General features: G+C 41.9%; 2 protein-coding genes across 4 annotated transcripts in view; one reads left to right on the plus strand and one right to left on the minus strand.

Moving 5' to 3' along the window:
- The first annotated feature begins 593 nt into the window (after positions 1-593).
- Positions 594-3,017, plus strand: KLF2 (KLF transcription factor 2). The gene is made up of 3 exons (XM_082297662.1): positions 594-690; positions 837-1,728; positions 2,116-3,017. The coding sequence occupies exons 1-3, from the start codon at positions 616-618 to the stop codon at positions 2,289-2,291; spliced, it is 1,143 nt and encodes a 380-aa protein (XP_082153788.1). The 5' UTR covers positions 594-615; the 3' UTR covers positions 2,292-3,017.
- Positions 3,018-9,801: 6,784 nt separating this feature from the next.
- EPS15L1 (epidermal growth factor receptor pathway substrate 15 like 1) overlaps positions 9,802-19,481 on the minus strand; it is a 48,996-nt gene continuing 39,316 nt past the window's right edge. For 2 of the 3 annotated variants that reach the window (XM_082297745.1, XM_082297743.1), the window contains one exon: positions 9,802-15,011. In XM_082297745.1, coding sequence (XP_082153871.1) covers positions 14,865-15,011 — 147 coding nt within the window. In that variant the 3' untranslated portion in view covers positions 9,802-14,864. The remainder of the gene's footprint in view (positions 15,012-19,481) is intronic. The other variant, XM_082297744.1, reaches the window with a different exon arrangement.

Here is a 19,481-nt window from a genome sequence, read left to right on the forward strand (position 1 = left end):
CCTTGGTGTTTCCAGGTCAGGGAGCCCTCAATGCCCTCCACCCCACAGCAGGTCGCTCACAGTATGTCTCAGCACAGGGTCCCCTCACGTCAGGAAGGGTCCTGTAGGTGTTCCCAGGGCAAGGAAAACCCTGTGGACCCTCATCCCACCGAAGTCCCTCCAAGTCTCTCTTAGCACAGGACAGGATCCCCTCCGTGTCCCTGGAGCAGGAGTATAGAGACCCCTTGGCGTCCCCCCAGCTCACTCGGGGCAGGGACCCCTCAGCGTCCCGTCTCGGGCCTCTGTCCGAGGTGGGGGTCGCGGCTCTACGGCCACTGCCCGATGTGGAGGTCACAGCTCCACGGCCACTGCCCGAGACGGGGGTCGCGGCTCCTCGGCCGCCCGCGAGGGGAGGGCGGCGAAGGGGGCCCGTCCCCGCTCCGCTCCGCCCCGCTCGGGCTGGGACCGCCGCCGCCGCGTCCTTTTATACCGGGGCTAAATTTAGGCTGCGCCCGAGCCGCTGCCTCCCGCCCGCCCCGTCCGGGACGCGTTTCCTCCGCTCCTGCAATTGGCCTGAGGCCGCCCGCGCCCGCGTTATAAGGTGCGGAGAGCGGCCGGCCGCGCTCGTCCCGCACCATGGCGCTGAGCGACACCGCCCTACCCTCCTTCGCCACCTTCGCCAGCCCCTGCCGCGAGAAAGCTCTGCACGAAGTGAGTGTCCCCCGCGCTCAGCACCGACGGCTCATCGCACGAGTGACCGCGGAGCCGCCGCCCCGCTGCGACTCCAGTCCGTCCCCCCAGCCCCGTTCCCCAAGGCGAGCGGCACCTCTAACCCTCTCCCTTTTCTCTCTCCCCAGAGGTGGAAGTGCGAGCAGGAGGCCAAGACCCCCGCCGGCACCTGGGGCGGCCTCTCCCCACGCAAAGAGGACGAGGATCTCAACAACGTGCTGGATTTTATCCTTTCCATGGGCAGCGATGGCTACGGCCAGGGCACTGCCGGCGGGGACTATCCCCCTGCCCAAGGCGAAAGCGGTGGCTTTTACCAGACAAACCCGTCCCCGGGATGCTACAGTGCCCTGGAGCAGGGCAGCCCCCCGCCCTACAACGCCGGCATCGTGCCGGAGATGATGCGTTCCGATATGGACTCCAACTACTGCCCTTCTGGCAGCGTCCACGGGCGGTTCTTTGTGACACCCACCTTCGGGAGCCCGCAGTTCGTTGAGAACATTAAGCCCGAACCCGACATGGACAATTATGGACCGGTCCTGGGTCTGGTGCCCCAGGCTTGCCCAAAGATCAAGCAGGAGGGGAACGCGACCTGCATGATGGCCTACGAGCAGCCCCGGGTGGCCAGTTCCCCCCAGATCCCTGGGGCAGAGACGCCCCCGCTTAGCCCCGACGATCTCATGGTGAACGACTGCCACACACAGATGATGTGTCCCTCGTCCGTGTCATTCCAGCAAAGTTACCACCCGGCCTCCGGCTTCCACCACCCGCAGACCCACCTCCAGTACCAGAACACCTCCCAGTTTGGCCTTTTCGAGGACAGCCTGCCCTTACAGCCCTCGGCTCCTAGGGGCATGCTCACCCCTCCTTCCTCCCCTCTGGAGCTGCTGGACTCCAAACCAAAGCGAGGACGCCGGTCCTGGCCAAGGAAGAGGACGGCCACTCACACGTGCACCTATGCCGGCTGTGGGAAGACCTACACCAAGAGCTCACACCTGAAGGCCCACCTCAGGACACACACAGGTAAATGTTGCTGATGGCCTTCATACGGAGATGTGCTGTGTGCCGGTTGGGATAGGGGATAGCCCTGTGTAAAACAGTTTGCAGCCTGGGCTTTTACCCTGTAGTCTGTTAAATTCGCAGCTGAGCTACGGCAGGTGGTCAGGTCTGTGACCTAAGTGTTCACCTATGTAGTCAAAGTTTTTCTAAGGGCTTCTAAAGCCCTTTCTCCAAAGACTTTCACTGCAGGTATGGGTGAGTAAAGGAATTTCTTGTAGTTTAGCTTAAAAGCACTTGGATCCTGCTGTGAAAGGACTTGGTAGCAAATAAAGGGATAGCTACGATAAAACTCAGCAGGTTGCCTGGTATATGGTGCCATGCTGAGTCATGCTCTCCGATTTCCCCAAACAGGTGAAAAGCCCTACCACTGCAACTGGGAAGGCTGCGGCTGGAAGTTCGCGCGCTCTGATGAGCTGACCCGTCACTATCGCAAGCACACGGGCCACCGGCCCTTCCAGTGCCACCTCTGCGACAGGGCGTTCTCCAGGTCGGACCACCTGGCTTTGCACATGAAGCGGCACATGTAGCCCCAGGGACTCTGCCCTGCCAACAGTGGACCTTATTTAACTGCTCAGGTGCAGAAGCGTTAAAAACCTGTAGCTGGTACTACATAGGGAGGCACCGACCGACGCTCCAGGACGGACACTGAGGATCTGACACAAGGAGCCTTAGCCAGGCATCTCCTGCAGAGAATCTGCCGTGACTGAATCAGTGACCTGCCCGTCCCGGTCAGGAGAACAGGGGTTATTTATGAAGCTTCTGTGAAGGGTAAACTCCGTAAGACTCCATACAGATTGTATAGAAGAAGCTGTAAATACGGTTTTTCCCCCCGATTTTAACTGCCCATTCCTAAGCTTTACAAGACAATGTTTGTATGGAAACTGCCTGAAGTTGACCCTAGAAGGCATAAAAAAATGAATGTTACTGTAGCTAACAATGTTAGTTTAGATCTCAGTTGAAGGCATGGCTAAGAGAACACTCCTCTTGTTAGACTGTTTGGTTCACAGGTGCAATAATATTCTTGTTTGCCATGATCTACACTAGAAGTACAGGGCTTGATGTCTTGTAAGAAAATAACCTATTTACTGTAATTTTTTTATATATTGTAAATAATTTTATACAATGAGAAATATTGTATATGTAAATAGAAGACAAATGGGTATTTTGCCTATTTCTGTTTTTATAAAAACATAATTTTTCAATGTTTGAAAACATTTCATCTTTTTAATAAAATAAGTTGTTAATTGCTGTGATTTTCATTCTCCTCTGAGATCTCCCTGTTACTTTTCCCCTGATGGCTGGACCAGCAACCACCTGGTTGTGTTTTAAATTATCGACAACTGTAGGAAGACACTTAAATCTGAGCCATGGATTTTTCTGAAACAGATAACAGAGTAAGTAAGTTATTCTCAGTGGTAAATAAGACACAGTACAGTGCTTTATCAAAAAATCAAATAGGAAAGTAGATCATATTCAAAATATACTTCCTTAAAATGGTTAAGTAAGCAACACTGTAATTTCAGTCTCATTTCTAGTTTATGCTAGACTATTTTAATAGCATTCTTAATGTTTTCCAGATGCAGTTATAGTTTTGCCAGCAGTGTGTGGGTTTTTACTATAAATTTAAACACTGCATTTTTGTAATTATGGAGGCTTATTTTAAGGCATTCTTGTACATAAATTATCAGTGTTCTCAAGAGCTCAGTGCAGAATTCCAATAGAACAGTAGTGGAATTCAAGCATGAATTCACAACACAGGTTAAAATACCTTCCATAATTCATTCCCCAGAACTTAAATTCACCTAGTAATTTGCAGTGTCACCTAGATTTCAGGAGTTAAGAAAGTTATTAACTTTCTGGGGGGGAAATCAGCCAGGAATTGAGACTGTGAAAACTAATTGTAAATAAACTGGATACTGCAACAGCTATAGGGGTAAAGAGAGCTGCAAAAGTCAAATTGAGCCCCAAAAAAATTCTTCTCAGCTGTAAATGAGCTCAGAATTCCAAGCAGTAAATCCAAGCAGTTGTTCTGACAGTCTGATGGGCATCCTCTGTCTTTACAACTCTGATCTTGTGGTGAGTCTGGATACCTGTACATCACTGCTAATCAAATCTGCAGATTCAGCTTAATATTGCAGCATTTTTTTCCTTAACATCTGGATACTTGGAACTTGGTTTTAATCAAGATAGTGACCTTTCTGACTTTACATGTTAGAATACACAAGAATGAAATCAACAGGAATGCATTTAGAACAACTACAAATATAGCTGTTCTTCTGTGAAAGCAAAGGCTGAAGTTGTTCATGTGGAACAGATGTATTTTGGGCTTCTAATCATTGGCATGGAAGAATGAGTTCCACATTTCACTTTTATAGCTCTTTCAAAGTGAAATATAAGGGAGCTTTAACGTTTCTTCATCAAAAACAAAACCCATTTATTTGCTAGAAAAAAAATAAATTGCACAATCTTAATTCCAGAAAGTGAGGATGACTTAAAGATGTTCTAAACTTGGCACATTCATTGTTGCAACAGTTCTAGGTATTTCCTTCTCTTTCCCCATAGCCAAATATTTTCATATTTCAGCATGTCCTTTGGTGTTTATAACTTTAAGAAAACAACTTTTTAAATTCTTACTCTCATCTCTTCACACTCACCTGGCTTTCCCTTGCTCTTTCTGAAGAACTGGAAATGGTTTTAGTCATTCCCAGTTTTCAGTGCTCCCAGTTTTTGTTATAACCCAGGTTTCAGTAATAGAGTGCAAGCTTAAACAATTGCTTTTTGTAATGCAATTTAAAAGACAAAGAGGTGTGACATCTCAGTGCTCAGCCCCATATCTGCGTTGGGAAGGGCCCAAGAGCTCTCCAGTGGTGGGGAAGATCTTGGAAGCATCACAGCATCACAATGCACTTATCTGGCTCGACTTGTCCCCAGTCCTCTCCTGACCTCTAAGTAGAGGCTGGGTATAGGTCTGACCAGTTTTCTTTCCTTCCAAATCCTCAGCCTGGAGAAGAGGGCTCCAAGGAGACCTCAGCGTCCCTTCCAGTGCCTAAAGGGGCTCCAAGAGAGCTGGAGAGGGACTCTACAAGGGCTGGAGCAACAGGACAAGAGGGAATGTTTTCACACTACCAGAGGGCAGGGTTAGATGGGATGTTGGGAAGAAATTCTTCCCTGTGAGGGTGGTGAGGGATTGGAATAGAATTCCCAGAGAAATTGTGGTTGCTTCATCCCTGGAAATATTCAAGGCCAGCTTGAACGGGGCTTGGAGCAACCTGATCTAGTGGAAGGTGTCCCTGGCCATGGCAAAGGGTTGAATTGAACAGGATGGACTTCAAGCTCCCTTCAAACCAAAACCATTCTGCGATTCTGTGATTCCAAGTCAGCTGCAGCCACTGAATGGTACGAAGGTATTGTGTGCTGCTCAGGGCCTTTGTGCAGAAATAACACAGTCACTAACCCCTAAAAAACCCTCATGTGGCTACTCTGCAGCACCCACCACCACACTGGGTGCTTCTCCTCCTCCTCGTCCTCCTCGTCCTCCTCGTCCTCCTCCTCCACCAGCTCCTCCTCCATCGCCTCAGCATGAGAGCATCCAAACCTGCCTTTGCTCCAGGTAAGAGTCTGGCTGTGAGGGTTATCACCTCTGCTGCCTCTGCTGCTGCTCACTAGAAAGTCTTCAGATAAGACAGTTGGTATCTGCCTGACAGCGTGGTACCAAATAGCTTTCAGAGCCTAATGGGCAGTGGAGACAAGGAAAGAGGAGCAGGTGTTGGTGTCTGAGCTTTTAGATTTGTGACTCAACTGAAAAGAGAGCAGAGGAATCCCCATGCATAAATGTAAAAGACCTCATATAAAAATATATAAAGACAGGCCTCTGAAAGTGGGGAGGGATGGGGGACAAAGCACTAATAAAAGTTCACAAGAAACTTTCTTGTCATTGTTCAAGGGAGGGCATCTGTGATAATTGCTATGTGGTCTTTACAGGAAACTGCATGTTCTTGAATCTTGAGATCATCTTGTAGCAGAAAAAAAGAGATGCTGATCTTATTCTTCTCACATTCCATTATGAGTAATTGTCAACTCTTTTTTTTTCTCTCTTTAATTGTTTTAAATGAGTACATCCAAAGATGTGTCGCTGTAATTCCAGTAATCTACCAAGCCTCCCCTAGTTAGCAGGAAACCACTAGTGCTCCACATCTTCTACTAACTGACCATCAGGTTATCTCTTAAGTAATTTTGTTCTAATTAACCATCTGCCTCCCAGGAAGCATCCAGCGACCACAACCTGCAGCTATCCCAGATTTGATTTTGACATACCAGGGAAAGAAAAAAACTACAGAAGTTGTAGTTAAACCTGAGGGGAGGAAATGTAGAGTCCGTTGAAAACAAGATTTTCACACATATTAATGTAAGATACCACAGCCATGGGCTCACTATTGTTGTAAGATAAGATTGTGAGATAAGATAGAGCAGGTTAAGTGCAGAAACAGGCAAGTCCTTCACAACGATCCTAGTGAAATTTTTAGTAAATATTGCCAAACTCAGGAACCATCCAGAGCAGTCACTGCTCTAAGTCTGTTCATTCCACATGGAGTTTCAGAGCACTGTGTTTCACTCTGCTGAAAATGGTTTTTCCTCACCCACTGACTTGAGAAGAGTCAAACTCCCCCGAGATGGGACCTCACTGTCAGAACACACCGTAATCCTGAAACGGCCCAGAGCAGAACCAGGGCCCGCTGCCACAGGGCTGTTTGGCTCGGTCGCCTTTTGGCTCTCGAAGGTGCCCCAGTGCCCTGTGCTCACCCAGCACCATCCCAACACCATTCCAGCACCACACCAGCACCCTGTGCACAACCAACACCACCCTGCACACAACCAGCACCATGGTAGCACCACAGCAGTGCCCTGTGAAACAGCCCAGCACCCCACCAGCACCCTGCACACAACCAGCACTGCACCAGCACCCTTTGCACAACTAGCACCCGGCAAGCCAGCAGGCAGGGCACTTTCAACTCTCTTTTTTTCAACCCTGAAGTGGAAAACTGGACTAGAAACCCACTGGCTTTTCTGGAAGTTTATTTTAGATTCAGTTTAGCAGCTGATCACATCTGGGAGAGTTGAAGCTTTAGTACTGGCCATGGCTCACCTCGTGCAGGATGGGGCATTTCAACCTGTGCGAGCCCTTGGTTACTCACAGCCATTTACAAACTGCCTGAAAACACTGACTGGCTCTAAACTTTGGTCTTCCATCCACAAGAACGCCAAAATAAGTTTGTCCACTTTTCAAATTATAGGATTGTATGGTTCTGTGGTTTTCTGTGGTAGAAGCTCTGTGGTTTCTCAAGCTATTTTGTGCGCCTCTAACACAGAGTAGCTGTTAGGCTTCGCTTAAATTGAATTTTTGAAGCCAGAACCCCAAGCTCTAGCAATTTCTTCTGCTATATTTAGATAGAACAACTACAACAAAGTCATGTAGCCATCACTATGGTAGCTAGCAAAAAATTCAACAAACCCCATGTAATTTAACAGGGAGAAATCCATCCCCATTGCTAGCATCCAAAACCTACTTGGTGGCATCTACAAACCTGAAAATTCCTGGGTGTCCTTGAAGCAGCTGGGTCTGTCCCAGATGCCACCTGCCCAAGACATGTCCTGTGTGCTGTGAGTGAAGCAGTCAGAGCTCCGAACTCTGGCACTGCAGCAGCTCCTCTGCCGTGGCCCAGGCTGTGGTAGAAATGTGCTTCCCACTGATTTGGAGAAGTAATTGGTTTACAAGCCAAACACTGGTAACCTGAAGCACATAGCCATGCCCAATCCATAGGCGCTGGAGGTAACTAGTTCAACGTATTGATTCCCAGAGACTCCTTAAAGCTCTGTATGATTTGATCCTAAACAATCCATTCCCCATCACTTCAGCTGGGATTGGGAACAGCCCCTGCCACAAACCAGCACCTTCCACTTGCCGCACGCAAAGGATGCAGGGATTTATCCTGAACTTGTTTGGTAGAAAATATATTTGATTTACTCTTTTGAGGTCTGATTTTTCAGCCACAATTATTTGATCTTATAATATTTAGTGCAGACACTAAAGAGGAATGATAAGGACTGCTTTATAGAATGAAGAGGGGTTAACTTTACCAAAACCTCCTTTCTAAGCACAAGGAGAGCAGAAGCAACCAAGTTTTCATTTACTCTGTAACCATTGTTAGCATTAGTTACCTGCTTATTTACCTGCTCCCACTGTAAGTCCTTTTAGCAAATCAGAAGTTTTCTGCCTGTTGTTGTGAGCATAAATTCAGCAACACAGAAACTGCAGGTGAACTTACCTGGTACAGGTTTATAACTAAATGGGGTATCACTTCAAATCACTTTTACTTTGGTTTCTTGCACTTCTTACAGCTCAGAGCATACCTGTAGTTCTGACTTATTATGTCATCAGGAAATATCTGGAATATCATATTGGATATGATCTCCTGTGTCATTTATTAGGTGACTAGCTACTGAGCCTGAGGCTTGAACACAAAACAAAACACACACAAAAATATCCTCAGATCCCAACATCCAGTTTTTTACAGCCTGTGTGTAATGACAGCCTTAAGTGGGTTTTTTTATCTTAATGATTTCATATTATACTGCAAAATAAGGGATACAGAATGCCTGGATGTCCTCTCTGTGGATGCAAGGGATAGGCAGAGAGCACAGGGCTTTGTCATTCTGAAAACTGTGATCAAGGACCTTTATGGGAAGTTAAAGCAGAAATATATTATGTTTGCCTCTGGCAAAGTCCTGTGATATTTCATCAATAAGGAAGGCTACAGCAATTTTAAGATACGCTGCATCAGCACCAATAAAAAGCTTTAATTGTGGTCGTTACATTAAAAAAAAAGCCAACCAGACAGGAGGGAAAAGGTACTCAAGAGTGACTACACTGATAGTCACGTCCAGCAGATGGGAGATTCAGCAATTGCAGAGATAAACCTGATGGCACTTCCAGCACAGGGGCGGCACTGACAACTCCGGGAGCTCAGAATTCCACGAGGAGAGCTGGGCTTGGGACATATTTAAGTACAGTCAATAAATGCTACGGTTGTGTTAGAGGTTAAGAGTTGGGCTCAGACTTGGACAGCCTTTAGGGTCAAATTTCCACATCCTGAACAGGATGGTGTTGCTTTTCTTCCCTTCCCAGTGAAGGGGCTCTCAGCTCATGCTGGGTACAGGGGAGTCCTTTGAGATTAAGCCCAGACAATGTGGATTAGGAAAGCATTTGGGAAAGCAAAGGGATGAGAATGCTGTGTATGTCAGAGCCCAAAAATGTGAGTGGGAGCAACACACGGAGCACTGGGCCCTGCTTCTGTAAGAGATGAGAAGCACGACATGATGAGAGGAATTGGGTAGGGAGTTGTGCCCATCTGTGACATGCTGCAGTCAAATCCTGCTCCAAAATGTCAACATACTTAAAACATTGGAGAGAAACCTGCCTTGGCAACCAGCTACTCACTTTGTCCAGGTGAGCAGGAACAGCCAGTGAACAGCTGGGAGAAGAATGAGTCAAAGTGAGTAAATGGAACAGCCCACTAGTGAGGTGTGTTTTTCCAGCCAGCCAAAGGTTGTCTCTGGTGATCTCCCCAACCACTCCTGGCGTAAATTGCCAGGACATCCAGCATTGCTGCACACAAATTGCTTGGAAAGGGTGTGGTGTTGGATTTGGGACTAGTCTGCTCAGCCCAAGTGTGGCTGGGACAAGGAAGAAAGGGAAGGACAGGAGGAAAAACAGTGCAGAGGGCAACAAGGCAACCAGCCAACAAGGAAAAGATTTCAGTGCAGAGAATAGAGTGGTTGGTCAAAGCAAGATTCACAAATTTAACATAAAAACTCGGGAAATTTTGGACAAAAAAAAAAGTAAAGAAAGAGTGCTGAAATCTCAGAGCTCCAAAAAGTAACTTTTCATTTATTATATTAAACAATAACATTTCTCTTATATTAAACAATAAACACATGAGATGGGTTAAAATTAAAATACCTCACAATTTGTTATAACATTTGAAAGATAAATATAACCACAATAATGTACATATTTGGAGATATTAGTCAGATTTAGGTCACCATTGCAGTTTCTGCTTTGTGTTTCCACCTTTTTCAAATCAGACTGAATAATGGTATATTAAAAGGGACACCAGAAGAGCACTCCATACTTGCAACAGCAGAAGGAACCACAGTCACTAGGAGTTTTCCTTTGAAACTTAAAGGGAGAGGCAGAAGTTGGAAAAATGAAAATTCCATTTTATAACAAATTAGCCTTTATTTATAAAACTTTCAAGTAAAAAGAGCAGTATATCAACTGATCAAACAGGTGTGTCAATGAATTATAATTAACATATTTACTCTAAAAATAAATCTTCTATGATTCCATCATACTGCAAGCAAAATTCCTTTCTAGGAAAAGATGGTTGTTGTGAAGTCTACATAGATGAAATATATAACCAAATATATAACAAAAAACTTGGCTGTTCCACTAGTAAGGAAGATAATTGAATTAGATCATTAATAGCAGAGATCAATTCCCTTCAACAGAGTTCCAGCTCTAAATGAGGATTAAACAGAAATGAAACTCCTGAGAGGGAGGAATAAAATGCAGAAGAAAGGAGAAATCAAACTCTTACACAAGGGAAAGCAACAATTCTACTTGGACCAAAACTCCTTGGGCCACGGCTCTACAGAACAAATGTTCTTCTCAATGGAGAAACACTGAAGAAGAAACAGTAACCCCAGAAGGATTATAAGAAGAATCCAAGAAAAGTGCATTATCTTTGAGCATAAGATGACAAAATAATCTCTACAATACTGCTAACGGATTTCACAGATGGGAATTAAAAAAAAAACCAAAAGGCTTACACAGACACAGCTTGGAATTTCTTACACTTTGAGAGCACAGTACATGGAATAAGATATAGGAAGGACTGATGACCCTCACAGGGCAGAGGTTCCATAAGGAAAAATTGGCCTATATAAAAATATTTCATACAGCATTATTGTGGAAGTATGATTTTTATGAGCATCTGGTTTTATTGCAAGGTGACTGGGAGGTTTTACAGCGACACAGTTTGAAGGTAACTGAGGGAAACCACTCAAGGCAAATGTGAACACAGTTCTGTGAAGGGTAATGCAGTAATTCAGTACCTGTGTCCTACGTGCACTGTCTGCACGTGCAGGTTCAACATGAGTAATTGTCTGTCTGTCCTGTTTAACTGTTGTGCCTCAGTGCTCTGTGCAATCCAGGGCTTTCCATGAGTCATTCCAGTAGTGTATATTCTGTATAAAACATACATAAAACCATATGCCACCATAAAACCCTGCTAAACTCTTAGTGATTGCTCAAGGTACAACAGAGTCTAATAATTTATCTAAGTAGAAAGCAGAATCACCCCCACTCTTCCATCTAAGCCAAATATGCAATGGAGAGTCGTTCCTCCTGAAGTAAAAGCTCAGGTGGAAATGGAGGAAAACCAGAACTGGAATCCAAATGACAATTATGCACAACCAATCTAAATGGAATGAAGCAAAAAAAACACGCTTTCCACCTTTGCCTGTGACTGTTTGGGGTGTGTGTATGAGAAGAGCTCCTTACAAATCATTTTTTATAAAGGCAAAAAAAGGAAAGAGGGAAGTGAAACTACAAGCAAACATAGGAGAAAACTCATTGCCTCAGCCCAGAGAAGAAAGATGACATGCAAGATCAGCAGTTGAGCCTACATTCCAAACAGATACTTTAAAAACTCCGAAGAATGTGAAATTACATCCAGCACAGATGATTACTGCTTTCTGCCAGGGTTCTCTTACACCTGGCACAGCTAATGAACACAGTTTTTCATGTCAATGAAAGAAATCTTGATACAAATTGATTAGAAGTCATTTCTCCTCTTTTCTTTAACCAGGACTTTGAAATTCTCAGAGCCATGAGCTAATCTATATTTCTGTAAAGATTCCAATTCTGTATCCATCTCTGGTTACAGAATTTATACATACACACAAGCTTTAATATATAGAATATATCTGCATATTCTACATATTCATTGTATATACACATTTTATGTACAGCACAAGGAACTATATACTGGACGTGGCATGTGGACATGTAGAGTATATACACACACTATGATTACATTATACAATACTATATATATATGTATATATATATATACACACACATAGACACAAATAATATGGATCTCACTGTACACTGTATATGCACTGGGGGTATTCACATTTGCCATATCTTACACTGTATGTATTTTCTCTGCCCAAATAGCAAAAGGTCTGTTTGTGCTTTAAATTTCACTGTTCTGGAGGAAGAAGATTGATGTCTTGCGATAAAGTTCTGCCTCAAAGAGCAAGTGCAAGAATTGTACAAATACTGAGTTACAGCATAGGGAAAGAATGTGGGGAATCTTCCTTTTTATATGGAAAACTAGATTAAATACAAAGTGAGAAATCACAGCTAGGTTTTCTTCTACTGCAGTGACAACATTTTGAATCAAGAGTGTTTCAGAAAACTTAAGGTTCCTAAATCTAATATTGTGCATAGACAACATGTTGTGTTCCGTCCTTGTTCATTTGTTCATCTGCAGTTACTGTCCAAGCAAATATGAGGGAGAGTCAATAAGGAAATACAAAAACAAGCCCTATCTCTGTATAGAATGAATGTGAATATTAATTCACATTTCTGCCTCCCTGCTGGACATCTTGAAAACACCATCTCATTGGCTTAGAAGCATTATAAATTCAGTATTACAAAGCAGCAGAAAGTCTTGTACAGAACTTCAAAACTGCATCAAGCTACTTAGTCATCCACCTGTCCCTCTGGAGTGACAGTATCCAGTCCAGAACTGGTATTCCTTTCTAAATTTTACTGTAGCAGAAGACACACCACAAGGACTTGTGTCCAAGTGAGCAGGAGGATCTTACACATGGATACAGCGTGTTTAACTTCACTGAGAATCCTGCAGCCACTTGCTTTTGAAAATTGCTCTTTCATAGCAAAAGTTTTATCATGTTACCTAAAGACAGACCTAAGTTAGTTCTCAGAGACTTCAAGTCCTATACACCAACAGAAGAGAGAATTTCTTGATGTTTCAGTATGCTTGATCATGTAATCAAACATCTATTAGCGAAAAATCATCGCAACAGGAAGGGATTTCAATTCAGGTTCTGCACAATTAGAAATAGCTTCTATTGCATCCCAAAGGGCTCATTAAAGGACAGTATTAAAGATCATTATACGGTTGGTTTTGGTATAAGAAATAAATCTTCTTCCCTTCTGAGGAGAATAAAAGGTTCACATCATTTCACATGGTACCATTAGCACAGCAGACACACAGCAAAAGGGGAGTTTTGACTCCTAAAAATAACATCCTAAACATGGATGGATGTGTGTGTCTGCACACCCACCCACCCACCTACCTCCCCACAAAAGCCTGAGAGTACAAATGCCACATCTTGGCTGAATTCCAGAGCTGAGAACTACCAAGATGCTTAAAATGATCCAATCTGACTCCTCTGTGTAAGGAAAGCATTCAGGGTAAGGCAATCCCAACGGAACAGGGAAAGATTGTTTTCATTCACTGAGCAGGCACTATCATTGTAGTATGAAAATAAAAGTAAGGAAGCAAGGACGTAAAAAACAGAAACACATTAAAGATGATGAAGGAATATCACATTAAAAAACCAATAGAGAAGATGTTGTAAGATAAGCGCTGCATCAGTAAAAACCCAGAATGGAAAGCTTTGCATACCCAGAGAACAAAGGGCAGGAAAGAAGACTGAGGACATTTTAAAATGTTGTGCTAGATCCCTACTCCATGAGACAGAAAATTCCAAGGCAAACACAACTGAAGTTTTAGAATTCCTGTAATCAGAAAAGGCATTTCTAGTAAGCAAATTAAATTCACAGACTCATTTTTCTGATGTCAAACACATTCTGTGTTGTCTTTTCCAGGTGGAAGCATTCAGTGCATATAAAACCTGTTCCTACCTGGTCTGAGTACTGCAAACGGTATTTTAGAGCCAACCCAGACAGTGCTGCCAGAACTGATGTGTGAATGTGTATTTGGCAACTAAAATCTGATTCAACTTGACTTGATTTCAGCTAAATCTGCTTGATCTGTAACCCCAAAGAGGTGGAATTAAAGAAGCAGAGGTAGGGACTGTACCAGAGTCACTTGGGTAACACAACCTAGTCTGTGTGCTCAGAGTTGGAGTAAATGAGGGTACAATCTTTTCCACCACTTGATTTCTTGATGTCACATTAAAGCAGCACCCAAATGTGTATCACCATCCTGCAATCTGTTCGCTTACAATAAAGCAAAATTTTACTTCATAATTTAACTGCTAAGTTATTTATCCCATTTACTACAACTGAATTCGCTCCCTCTTTTAGTCGCATACAATTACTAAAACTCAATGCAAACAAATGTTTTATTTAGAAGTACTACTAATTTCTGGAGTCTTCAAATTTGTACTGTTTTATGGAGTTCAGAGTTTGTATCCACCATACATAAATTGTCAGATTCTTTTGTAAAAGCCACAACTTCTAGATAAAAAGGGACCATCTAATAATGAGTTTATGCTTTGACATAGATGATACAGAAGATGTACTGATTAGCCTACCATGAATTATTAAATAAATGTAACAAGTGAAAGCTAATTCTATAAATATTCTCTTTTTATGACATTTTCTTTGAAATTCATACTGCAGCCTCAAAGGCCCAGTGGAATTCAGGTTATAAAAAACCAGATTCACAAGCTGCAGTTTACTCTATGCAACATTTGTGTTTCAGATAAAGAAACTTTCAGTACCTTAGGATTATACATTAAATTCCTTATAAGCAATAAATTTTATCTAGAACATATAATACAGCTTATACAGTGTTTCCTGCAGATTATGCACTTGAGAAGCCACACAGGGCCTGGTTGGACACAACCAGCCAGTCCTGTTTCCATCTGAAGGTGACTAAAATTATTTTCACAATATAAACCAAGGATTTAGTATTTTTATAAAAGCCTTGTTCCAAGGTTTCTCTTAGACAGGGTGGAGCCCGAGACCCCCTTTAAGAGTCTGGCATGTCAGCCTTACTGAGTGCAATGGCCAACTCGAGGTCTTCTTGTTCTTGTCTCCGCAACCGAGCCAGTCTTTCCTGCTCTGCTTTTTCACTCTCCCGCTTTGCCCAGGCCAGCTGCTGCTCCTCATTTCCAAACTAAAAAACGAAAACGGAAAATTAATTACTAAAGTTACCAACCAGCTCAAAAAAATTATGCAAAAAATACAAAGAATCAGACTTATTAAATATACAGGTCAAGTACATCAGGCTGTCTTAGGGCAGTTCTAGATTGAGATAGAAATTCACTCACTGGTTTCCTCACTTCATCCTTTATTTCCTTAATTTCTTCCTCCTTCACTTCCTCCCTTGATTTATTTCCTTAATTCCTCCTTCCTTTACTTCCTTAGTTTATTTCCTTAGTTTCTTCCTCCTCCCACCTGGAAATTAACCCACATGGGATGCAAGTCCCTGCATCTGTGGCTCAGTTGGGTACGAAAACGGCCAAACAAGAACTCCACAAACACAAAAAAAAGGAAGTTAATGGTTTGGAAGCACAGCAACTACAGACATTTTTAAGAAGAAATAGCTGGTAAAAGCTGGTAAATAGTTGGTAAAGCTAATAGTTATTTATACTTGTGCAACTGCACAGCAGAAAGTTTTATTGTGGTAGTACCTGCTAAGGGTGAGGGGTTTGTTAAGTGATTTTGGACACTGCTGACATGTGGGAAGTTTCATCACCAAATCAAAAGTTACCGAAAGTGCTTCTGCTGCTGTTCATAAAATACACACAGAGTTTCTCCAGTAAGAAATAATGTCAGCAAATCCAGCTTACTTCAGCAGAGAACACTAAGAAAGTACCACACTCTATAACATTCAGCTCCTAAACCTGTTTGGGTTTCCCAAAACACAAGTACAGTGCAGCAAAACTTGTCCAAAATTATATTCTAGTGTTTACTACTGCAAGATGCAGAAGTTTGCTTGTTTGAACTTTTTGCACAGAATCTTAAATTATTTTATTGAAATCATAGCAATTTTAAACTCAAATATTATCTGTTCCCAGTTAATTTCAGCATTTGCTGAGGAGGAGGAGGAGGATGGAAAAAGCTGCACGCAAATGTTTGCATTAAAGCCCACTTCTAAAATCTGCTTCTGCTGGTTTGGGGTTTTTTGTTGTTGTTGTTGTTGGAGTTTTGTTTGTTCATTTGTTTTTGGGGGATTTTGTTTCCTTTTTTGTTTGTTTGTTTGTTTTGGAGGTTTTTTTTTGTATGCAGGAAAACATATTATTTGAGGGTTTTTTTGAGGAGAAAAATTTCAGCTGGATGTATACTGCAAAAATTCCCTGTGGCCCAGGACACAGTGACTCTGAGCACAGCCTGCTGTGCCATGGCACAAACCTGCCCAGACCAACCTGAAATATTGAACTGAGTGTTAAAATGCAAGTTTCAGTGCTAAACCCTGCCTAGCTGCATATACACTATGTAATGGCCCCACCCCAGCCTCCTCCTCCACCCTGCACTGTATCTGTAATTTTTATTTTTTTATGTATTTTTAAATAAATATGCCTATTTGAATTTCTTTCAACTCAAGCCCAACTTTCATTTACTCATAATTTAATTATGCCCCTGGATGCCCATCATTCCTCATTTTATTTCTCTCCACATGACTTTTGAGATTATTTGATGTAAAAAAAAAAAAAAAAAAATTACTTTTCTCTGCTTTCCTTGCTATAAAAATTCAGATGAGAATCTTTGCATTTGGATATTACTGGAATACAACAGAAGTGTAACACCTTTTGGTATTTTACTTTTAAAATGGAGAGACCCTATTACCGTTTCTCATTTAAATAATGTCAGCTGATAGGCAAGATTGAAAAGCTCACTAAATTTTAAATAGATTATTTTTTTCAAGGTAAAGACAGATTCAAATGGAAGCAGGAATTCTCCACTTAGTCCAGGAATTCAGGTAGATCCTACAGCTGGGATGGAGAATTAACAGTTACTATCTTCAGAAATACAAGAAGCTTTGGTCAAACCATCTGGGATGTTTTTTTAATGTTGATAAACCAGTTTTACTTCTATAGCTTCCATTCTAGGATAAGGCTTCCAAAGTTTATGAGAGCCCCAATTATAACTTGTTTATGGGACACAAGTTATATTTTTGTGGTTAAAAGTGCTGAGTGAGGAAAAAAAAAGGAAAAATAGGCAAGTGATTCATTGGAAACAAATCTGGATGTGCCTTACTATAAGACATTGGCACAAAGTACAATTTTCAGGCGGTAACTCTCACCATTGAGTAGTGAAATAAATATAGAACAGTTAATTAATGCCACAGATTCTTGCACGGATTGTCTATAAAAAGGTAATTTACAGGTAATTTAATACACTAACATTTTTTTGCATATGTCCAGGTTTCACCAAGTCTATAAATGTGTCACATGTATAACTGCATTAAACTCCTCTTTTTCTTTTCTTTTTCAGAAGTACAGACCCAAGGCATAGATGAGGAAACCAGCAGACTGCAGCAAGATGAATCAAATCACAAAAAGCTCCACTGACTTGTGTGTACTGAATTACCAGCTTGTATGGAGACAAAAAGCTTAGTTCTAAGTGTTCTGTTTCTTGGAAACTTAAACACTTTCTGTTGGCAAAAAAGTGATTTTTCTTGTTGTTCCGTAAACTGCAGCTGGAACCCAGAGATACCTGAAATCTGAGCTACCAAAAGACTTTGTTTTGTTCCAATGAATCGTATTTAATGACAGCAACAAAGTTAAGAATGCAATGAAAATATACGTAAACTCTGGGTGCATGAATTGAACAGTGTGTCAAAAAAGCACCAGATTTTCCTACTAAAATATAATGAAGGTTCTCATGTTCTTTCTTGCAACAGTCAAGGATTTCAATTAAATCAGGTTATCTGATTATTCAGTCCTACATGACTCTGTTCTCAGATTCCATGGATTCGAAGTAGATGTCAAAAACCTTCTGTAAGTAGAACTGATTTTCATTTCCATTACGAACAAAGTTTCCCAGCCAAGAGGCAAAGAGAAGCACAGTATTCTCAATGACTTCAAGGTAACTGGTACATTTAAAACATCACACAGAAGGATTAAGAATTGTCAAGTGTAGCAGCAAAATTGCATTATAGGAAAGGAAAAACCCCCATAAATTGAGGAGAAAAGGGATCAAATCTCTGTCTTTTCAGCCAAATTCAGTCAACACTTCTTTTTTTCTTACAGGAGGAGAAATTAATTCAGAAAACTGATTTTAAAATTTATTTCATTTGATGAAATGCCATTTAACAGGAATCGTTAAGTGACTACTGCTCATTATCTCATTTTTCCTACTTTTCCTTATCTTCTAAAGTTAATCTGAGGTGAAAACCTGATGGCACAGCAAATGTGACCCTGGAGCACCCACCAGGATTGGGATCATAGATTTTGGTTAATCATTTGATACAATCACTCAGAGTAAACCACATTTTAACTTAAGAAATACAGTCTGGAAAGTAAGATGACAATAACTGGGTAACGGTCACTCCATTCCATCATTTGTCTTTCACTGCAGGAAGAAATTAGATGTTGTTGAAGAAACTTCAGATAAAGCAGGTTTCGTGTCTTATTTTTATTAAGAATGTCACCAGTTTGTATACAATCAGAATTTAACTGTGCAAATCCAACTAGCTGTGGTCAAACATACATCAAATCTTGAACTTGGACGTTTTGAAAGTGATAAATTAAAGCCCTGAGGCCAACTAAAGTCTGCACAGATGACCTCAGCTAACAATATCAAATAGGAAAGTGATACACATTTAATATTAAATAATAACCAGGAAAAAAACCCTGCAAACATTTAAAAGAAACAACCTGAAAGATTCAGCTTAAATATCTCCCCTTGTTGAACGCTGACCTGTGTCCAGCAGAGTTAGGAAACAGATTAAGTTCACAACTTCACTGCGTGGCAACATGAGAGAACAAAAACATGTGAAAGGAGGAAGAAGCCTGAGGCTGGGGATGGAACAGATTCTATCCACTTATGGAAGCAATAAGAACCACACCACCACTGCATTTACCACGGTTCCCAATTCCAGCACTAAAACCAAAGGCTTTGGAAACCCCGACATTTTCAGTGAATGGGGACCTGGCTTTGTTTTCAAACTTTCTGGGACTGTCTTTTGGAGTGCAGTGTGGACCTTTCTGTCTTGGTTCTACAAAACCATTTTGTTTTCTTTGTCTTTTCTACAACATCAGTAACAGGAACAAAATTCAACAGCTAAATTTTCAATCTCTCTCTCATCTGTGTCTCTCTATGACCACATTCCATCATATACAGCAAGCATCGCAACAAATTTGTCAGAACTTTCTCCACAAACAGTTACAAGTACTTTTTAGAAACTTTCCCTTTAAGGATTTGCTTCTCAGGATATGGTGAAATTGCTATAGAAACGTTTTCATCAATTGTTTTTGAGTCTTTACATCATTGGCTCCCAAAAATCCGTTTACAAAATAGCCTCCATGAAACAAAAACAATACACAGATTCTGCTACAAAGAATTTGAGAGTAAAGGCACACTGTACTAAAATAACTTAAATGCAAGTAAACCCTTGAAAATTTAGTAGGAAACTTCTTTT

This window comes from Coloeus monedula, assembly GCF_965178545.1.
Source record: "Coloeus monedula genome assembly, chromosome: 27".
Classification (NCBI taxonomy): domain Eukaryota; kingdom Metazoa; phylum Chordata; class Aves; order Passeriformes; family Corvidae; genus Coloeus; species Coloeus monedula.

Excerpts from the sequence above, each read along its gene's own strand:
- KLF2 (XM_082297662.1), top strand. The coding sequence starts at position 616 with ATGGCGCTGAGCGACACCGCCCTACCCTCCTTCGCCACCTTCGCCAGC. Across the intron at positions 691-836 it reads GCGAGAAAGCTCTGCACGAA|AGGTGGAAGTGCGAGCAGGA; the intron begins GTGAGTGTCCCC and ends CTCTCTCCCCAG. Across the intron at positions 1,729-2,115 it reads CCACCTCAGGACACACACAG|GTGAAAAGCCCTACCACTGC; the intron begins GTAAATGTTGCT and ends TTCCCCAAACAG.